The sequence below is a fragment of the Chrysochloris asiatica genome, unplaced genomic scaffold (assembly GCF_000296735.1).
Source record: "Chrysochloris asiatica unplaced genomic scaffold, ChrAsi1.0 scaffold00124, whole genome shotgun sequence".
Classification (NCBI taxonomy): domain Eukaryota; kingdom Metazoa; phylum Chordata; class Mammalia; order Afrosoricida; family Chrysochloridae; genus Chrysochloris; species Chrysochloris asiatica.
In genome coordinates, this window is record NW_006408642.1 from 6,176,466 (window position 1) to 6,184,799 (window position 8,334).

The 8,334-nt window shown below is 43.7% G+C and overlaps 1 protein-coding gene across 1 annotated transcript; it reads left to right on the forward strand.

Moving 5' to 3' along the window:
• Positions 1 to 4,352: 4,352 nt before the first annotated feature.
• Positions 4,353 to 7,953, forward strand: NME6 (NME/NM23 nucleoside diphosphate kinase 6). The gene is made up of 5 exons (XM_006868786.1): positions 4,353 to 4,442; positions 5,987 to 6,089; positions 6,828 to 6,867; positions 7,270 to 7,430; positions 7,708 to 7,953. Exons 1-5 carry the CDS (start codon positions 4,353 to 4,355, stop codon positions 7,872 to 7,874), a joined length of 561 nt encoding a protein of 186 aa, XP_006868848.1. The 3' UTR covers positions 7,875 to 7,953.
• The last annotated feature ends 381 nt before the right edge of the window (positions 7,954 to 8,334 follow it).

Below are 8,334 nucleotides of genomic sequence, written 5' to 3' on the forward strand. Positions count from 1 at the left end.
GCTATTTGATAGTCCAAGGCGTCCTGGTGTGACGCTATGGGATAAAGCACTGGACTGCAAGGTTGGTTTGAACTACAAGGTCAGAAATTCAAATTCACCACCGGCTCCTTGGAAACCCTACACAGGATGCTATGAGTAGAAGGCACTTAACCGCAACAGTTAATAGTCCAAAAATATGTAAAGATTAAGGGTATAAAACAAAGCTGGACCTGGTGTATCTAAGAGATAAGATTAATTGTCTGATCAGTGGTATGTAGTAATCTATCTGCATCCTGTGAAGGCAGAAGGTACATATGTACCTTCCCCAGCAGGACTCTGGGTGTGGCGCTGTGCGTTAAGGCGTCAGACTGCAAAACCGTAGCAATTGCAAGCTCAGCGGTTCCAGTTCATCAACGGCTCCTCGAAAACATTATATAGGGTCGCTATGGGTCGGAACCGATTGGATGGCACTTCACAACTTAACCAGCAGGCATTGTGAGAAGTAGAGTTGGGCGGCTAACTTCAAGGTCAGCAGTTCGAAACTACCAGCCATTCCGTGGGAGAAAGATGAGGCTTTCTGTTCCCGTCAAGATTTACAACCTCTGGTCGCTCTGAGACAGAAAACGTCACCACCACCTAGGAGGGCACCTTGTGGAAAAAAGCTGTCAGCAGGTAGGGAATTCAATACCTGTGTATGAAAGTACTGAAATCAGTTAATAGGGTAAGTCACCAGCCCGGGGAGTAGGGGAGAGAAGGCTGGAGCTCCAGTCCAAGACCCATAAGAATTATGCGTGAACAATATCCTACTATCCTAGAGGAAGGCCACACGGATTCACCTCACTTACAATTTGGCTCGCGCCTGCCTCACAGATTCTACACAACTTCCGAAAGCCCCATGAAAGACTGCCCGGTGGAACGCCTGAAGGACCCCGCTGGAGCTTTGTAAGCTGACTAGCGCGGTGCCTGGCGATCGGGATTCACGGCAGGAGGATCAAGTGGATCTCGACCAGACTCAGGTTGGAAACGGTCTCGAATAGCCCGAAATCTGGCTTGGGGTTGGGCCTTTAGCATGAAAGGCGAGGATTGCGTGACCTGGTACAAGATGGAGTGCCGGTCAGAAGATGAGAGCCTGAGGGTCTGTCTGGAGGCGCCTGGTCTCAGGTGTAGTAGAGGCTTAATGAGGGGGCTGCAGTTTAAGGCCGAAGGTGGGAGTACATACAACCTGCTTGGAAGGGTAGACTCCTCAGATGCCGCCGATGTGGGAAAGCCCATGAAACGTCTAAATTTTGTAATTTTCTGATGAACTGACGTCCGGAGAAACTTGGAGTTGACCAAGTTTCTCGACTTGTCTTTTATTATAAACACAAAGCCAAGAAGACAGCACTAACTTCGCTGGCATTAGGAAAGGAAGTTTGTCCTCTCCCTCCTCTGAAGAGTCCCCTCGCAGCTTGGCTTTGGGATGAATGGATCGGGATCATTAATTGGTTCATTTGCTCCCCATAAATAATGAGGACCTGGTGGTGAGGACCTCGTAGAGTGAACTTCTAGTGGTGGAGATATATAGAAATCAGATATTCCGCTGATAAGAACACTTGATCTTTGCCAAAAGACCGAGAAGCGATTGACATAGACATCGAATAGCTATACAATTCCAAACTGAAGAATGTGCAAGGAGCAGTGAGAAACTTTAACAGGGGAAGTGAGGTAACTGGATGAATTGGAGGTAACCAAGGAAAGCACATTCTGGGTTGTAAACATGCCCACACAAAGGCTGGCAGGCCAGAAAGTCTTTTGGAACTGAAAGGCCTATAAAGTTGAAACAAAAAGCTAAGGAGTGTGTAGGGCTTTAGATGAAACTGGAGAGGTACCTAAGGACTTCTTGTTGTTGTTAGGTGCCATTGAGTCGATAGCGACCCTATAGGACTAGATCCCACAAAGTCTGGTAGGCTGTGATAAGAATTTTGGCACTCTAAAGGATTAAGAAGAGGAATGACATGATTAAATTTGCATTTTTTTCATTCACTCTGGTTGCTGGGTGAAGAACAGATTAGAAAGTGACAAGAGTTCCAACTGGAAGATCACTGAAGAGGCTATTGCAGAGCCCAGGGAGAGACTCTGCCTGAGGCAGTGGCAGTTGAGGAACTGATGATAGCATGGATATGAAGGATGAGGAAAAGGAGGCATCAAGGATGGCTGCCTAGATATATGGCAAAGATTCCATTTGCTCTTGAGTTAGTCACCATCTGATACTGGGATGTGAGGGAGATTGGCTTGATTGATATTGTTCTGGTTTGACAGAGCTTGGTTTTATATTTGGAGTGGAGCATCAAACAAAGCTATAGAAAGAACAAGAGTAGAAGAGAATTTGGCATAGCTTCATTATGTGAGCCAGACCCTAGCATCACCTTTATTGTGATTGGTAGGCTACCTTCAGGCTAAGAAAAATGACAGTGTTGTAAAGATTCTGCTGGTGCCTACGTTCATAGAAGCCTTCTCTATTTGTTAAGATTTAGGGATTCTTTCAGATAATCTTGGAAACCTAGCATTTACTCCTGCAAAAGTGATCCGTTTCTCACATGTAAATTGAACTTTGGAGTTGGAAGAAACCTTGAAGTCTTTTAGTCCAGCTTATAAAACTCTTTTATACTAATTACATCATTTCCATTATTATGTATTGAGTTTCTATACCATGTTAGACACTAGGAGTACAGAGATGAGTAGAGTAAAATTTTGGAGGTGAGTCAAAAGTTATCCACACTCTGGCTGTAGTATTTCTTTTAATCAAATTTTAGAAAAGACAAATACATCATTTTTTGACAGTCTCCTTGCTTTTCAATACATTTTGTCCATCTGTCAACAAGCTTTCGTGTTCTCTTATTAAAAGATGTTTTAGGTTGAGTTTTGAGCCACAAATGCACCGCTGCTGTCTTCACTTCTTCATCAGAGGTGAATCTTTGTCCTCGAAGGCCTGTTTTCAGGGGACCAACAGATGAAGAAAGTCCAATGAAGCAAGATCAGGACTATAGGGAGGATGCTTTAACACCTCAGAAGTTTTTGCAGTGTCAACAGTGTAGGTAGAGGTGTGAGGATGTGCATTGTCATGCAAGATCACAATGCCCTTGGATAGCAGTCCTCTGCATTTAATCCCAAATTTTGACTTCAGCTCTTCAGTGGGCATCTCACTGTAAGGAGCACTTGTTAATTGTTGAACGTTTTTTCCTAATAGTGTTCCAGTAGTGGCCCTTGAGGGTCCCAGAAAACTGTAAGCATGAAATTACCATCTGATGGTTGACTTTTAATTTTTTCTTGGTCAGTGATTGAGAATGTTTGCACCATTCCATCCTCTACAGTTTACTCTCAAGCTCATAGTGATAAATCTATGTCTTGTCACCAGTAATGGTTTTTTTAAAGAAACTTTTTCCTTCTAGTATCAGTCCAGATTTTGTTTGCAGATGTCCAAATGCTCTTGTTTATGCCCTTCCATGAGTTGTTTCGGTACCCATCTCGCATAAACTGTTCGAAACCCAAGTCTGTCGTGGAGCATTTGATAAGCAGAGCCCTGACTGATTTGCAAATGATTTACGACATAATTCATTGTGACTCGTCTATTCGATAAAATCATTTTACATGCATGCTCAAGGTTGTCATCAGCTTTAGACATAGTCAGGCGTTTTAATGTGACTGGACTCACCCTCACATACAGGTTAGTTTTGTCAACAAAACTGATAGAGCACCTTTGTGCCAGGCACTGTTCTATTTCAGATACAAACTCACCTTGGAGTTGTATGTTTACAAGCCTTGCCTTTGTGGACAGCTGAGTATATTCAAGGGTTTGACATAGGCAGAGATGATCGTACTAATCTTAAGATTGCTCTATATCTAACAGACTTTTTGGTATGCCAGAAACATCTCAATTCTTGTTCATCAGTCTCTGATTCTACAATTAATGGAGAAGAACATTCTGGGATAGAGGGTTTTAAAAGGAGAATCAGTCATTGTGCTTTTTTATGAGTCCTATATAAAACACAAATGCAGTTAAGAAGGGAAGGATGTATTGGTGGAAGTGATAGTGTTTAAGCTTGAGTTTCTCCCTCATAGATTTATAGCAGCACAGGCCAGATAATGATTCCACAGGGCAACTTGAACACCTCTCCACACCCTTTCCCCTAAATCCCATGAACCCAAATGGGTAATTAAATAAAATGATGTATATAACCCTGCTGTGTAACTGTCAAGTGCTTTATAAGTGTAAGGTTGACTTAGATTTTGAGATGAAGAGATTGGTTGACTTAGAAAGTGACACAGCTCCGAAGTAGGGCTGGGTGGTAATACAGTGCCAGCAGGTCCCTAATCCCGCTCTCTGATAGCAGGAGATGGCCTCTCTTTTACGAAGCCCTCAGGCTCTCCAGCTCACTCTAGCCCTGATCAAGCCTGATGCAGTTGCTCACCCACTGATTCTGGAGGTAAGAACAAATCCTGAGCCTTTACCGTATGTCTTCGACACTGCAAGCATTTCAGGTTCACTTGTAGCAACTAAAGTCGTATACTAGATCTTGTGGAGGCAAAGCTAGGAGCCATGGGCCCAAACCCTAAGGAGACTAAAAATCTAATGGAGAATTAAGGTAAGTATAAAATATGAGAAGTAAACCAGTACTGTAATAAAAAGAAGCAACTATCAAGACAAAATATGCATATTTTTTTCTATTTCTACATAACACATAAGCCCAAAATTTCTTTAAAACAAACCCCATTTATTATTCCATAAGTCTATAGATTAAAGGTCCAGTAGTCTCAACTGGGTTCTCTCCTTAGGGTCTCACAAGTTATAATCACAGGCATTGGCCTGCTAGGCCCTTATCTAGAAGTTCCAGGGAAGAATACACTTGCAGAATTAGGGAAGAATAAAAGAAGCCAGTTATTTGTAGTTAGGAAACTGAGGCCCCTGTTTCCTTGCAGATAATCAGACAGGGACTGCTCAGTTTCTCGAAATTACCCACATTCCTCATCACATAGTCCCCTCCATCTCCAAGGTAGCAACATTTTGTTGAATCCTTTTTGTGCTTCCAATCTCTCTGACTTCTTCAGCTCGCAGCTGAAGAAAACTACTTTTAAAGGGCTCATGTGATTGATTAGGCCCACCTAATAATCTCCCTTTGATTACTTCAAAGTTGATTAATACCTTAATTACATCTACAAAATCCCTTTTGACTTATTATGGCTTATTACATAATCAGAAATATATCACATATTCAGAGTCTTACAGACTAGGAAGGGAAATCTTGGGGGTGGAGAAGGGTGTCATCATAAGATATCTACCATGTTGTGACATGTATTAGTGAGCAGCGCTGGTAAGTAAGGCCGCTGTGGTACAGAGCAGGGCCAGAGCAAATAGAAATAGTGACCTGGAAATGGTGGGACCCAGCTGGGCTACAAAGGAAGGGTGAACTTTGGTTAGTGCCCAGGAGTACGATGGATGTTCAGAGATAGGAGATGCTGAGGCAAGAATGAGTGGTGGGTTAGAGGGCCACAGGTGAGCTGGGTTGGTCACACTACAAAACTGGAAAGGTTAGAGGACAAGGAAAGTACAGTCTTGTGCACCAGGCTAAGTGACAGCATGTCATTCTGTGAATAACAGAAACCACTCAAAAGCTTCTGACCAGAATGAAATGTCCATTATGGTGTTTTTAACCTATCATGTTTGGTGCTTTGGGAAGAATGGGAGAAGCTTGAGGCAAGACTGCTACCAAGAGACTTACAATGTTCTGAGTAGTGGGCGTGAGCACAGGGGGCTGCAGGAATGGAGGGCAGAGACAGCACTTGTGCATGATCTTGCTATGTGACTGGAGGTCTTTACCCTCCCATCCTTCTGCCCCACCAATGGGACAGACTCTCAAGTTCTGGAGTCCTCGTCGTTCTTTTGGTCAGCATGAGTCAACCTGCAACACTACTCCTGTTCACTCAAATGACCCCTCTGCCTGATTTTATCTTTGGGATGGTTTTTATCCAGGCTGTTCATCAGCAGATTCTGAGCAACAAGTTCCTTATAGTACGAATGAGAGAACTACTGTGGAGAAAGGAAGATTGCCAGAGGTTTTACCAAGAGCACGAAGGTAGGACCAGGAGTCTTCTAATGGGATGCTTCTCTGTCCTGAGGCCATTAAGAGATTTTACCTGCAACACAATAGCACGCTTTCTGACATACACTCTTGTAAGGTGTCAGCCATTCCAAATTCTTGGTTTATATACAAACTTTTAAAGTCAATTTTTAATGTTTTCTAGAAGAACTATCTAATAGTCCCTGCCACAAATGTAATTTCATGTCTTGACAATAATATCAATAGTTAACACTTTAGTGAGTGTATACTCTTTGTCAGGCATTGTCATAATGCTCACCATTTAATTCTCCAGCAGTCTTATGAGGTGGGTATTTTCAAATCCCCAGTACACTATTAGAAAACTGAGTTAGGAAGGTTAATGACTTAACCAAAACTGTACAAGTTATAAGTGGTTGAACCTTGAGTCAGACCCATGTATGTCAGAGTCTAAGGTCTTGGTTCTTATCTCTATAAAGTTTCTATTATTCTAGATAAGGACGTGGTGGTGTGCCGTGGAGTCGGTTCCAACTCATAGCAACCCTGCACAGGGTTTCCGAGGCTGTACATCTTTAAGGGAGCAGAAAGCCTCATCTTTCTCCCATGGAACCGCTAGTAGTTTTGAACTGCTGACTGTGTGGTTAACAGCCCAGCTTGTAACCACTACATTTCCAGAGCTCCTTAAGATAAGGAGGTAGAAATACAAAAAGTCATCTGAGGCTCCAATGTCTTGATGAAGATACTCTTTCTTTGCAGGGCGTTTTTTCTATCAACGACTGGTGGAATTCATGGCCAGGTACTTCTAAATTAGGTTCAAGAATTTTTATTCACTGTGGCATTATCTCCCCTGCCCCTCAAATAAATGATTTGATTTCATGCTGCTGTGTAAAGTTGTAATCAGTGTCAAGTCTGAAGAAACATGGGCTTGAGTCTCTGAATGAACTACTAAGCCAGTGGTCACCTGTCTCATGGTGGTTACTGGTCCAGTGGTTGCTTCAGGAGAGCATTGTTGAATGCCACCTAGCTGATCTGTGTGGCCTTTCTTGTACATCAGCAGTAGCCCTCCATTACCTTCTATTTGGAGCAGCATTGGTACTCAGCTAGGAAAGCAAGGAAACTCCCAGGATGTACAGTGTGCTTTTTTCCATACCCTGCTCACAGTGTACCCTCCTAGACCAGACATGTGTTCCTCTCACAGTGGGCCAATCCGAGCCTACATCCTTGCACACAAGGATGCCATCCAGCTCTGGAGGACACTAATGGGACCCACCAGAGTGTTTCGAGCACGCCACATAGCCCCAGATTCAATTCGTGGGAGTTTCGGCCTCACTGACACCCGTAACACTACTCATGGCTCAGGTAAGTCTGCCATGTCCACAGCTACAAATAAGGTAGGGAGGTTTGGGGTTGGCGTTCGTTCAGACTGTATGGTGGGGCTGAGAGCCAAGTTCTCATTTTTGTGTCTGGTCTTTGTGGCCATAGGCAGGTGTGGCCTATGGACTTTCTTTATATGCCCAAGACCAAGAGGGCAAGCGAGAGACATAGAGGCTCACCATGGCCAAGGTTTCTAAACCTAGTTATGAGTATCTCCTGCATCCACCCTGCACTGGTATGAGACACCTTCTCTTTCTCACAGACTCTGTGATTTCAGCCAGTAGAGAGATTGCAGCCTTCTTCCCTGACTTCAGCGAGCAGCGCTGGTATGAGGAGGAGGAGCCCCAGTTGCGCTGTGGCCCTGTGTGCTACAATCCTGAAGGAGGTATCCACTGTGCAGCTGGAACAAGAGTCTCAGGAGCAGCCTGATGCAGGCTTGTTGCTCTGTGAAGGCTGGTGGTATTACTCAACTTTTGCTATTAGACCTCCGGTGTAATGCATTATACTACAACCAAAGAATTCTGAAGCCCTGGTCTGGTGCTGTAAGATACACACTGGGCTTCAAACTGCAAGATCGGCAGTTCAAACCAACCAGCTGCTCCCTGAAAGCCCTGTACAATGTTTTTGAGTCAGAACCAACTCAACAACTCACAGCAACAATGAAGATTCTAGGAACTTAGTTCATCACTGCCAGGCCTCTAGAGTCTAACTCTTTACATGCCTCATCTCTGGAATGTTCACAGCTAGTTCAGAAGAATGGTGAACAAGTAAAGCTGGTCACCACCTGTGTAGTTCCTCTATTTGTTTGAGAACTGTTCATCCTGCTTCAAGAAGGAGCTTGTCTAATTTACTTGCCTGAGATGTAAGTCCCCTGAAAAATGCAGTGACT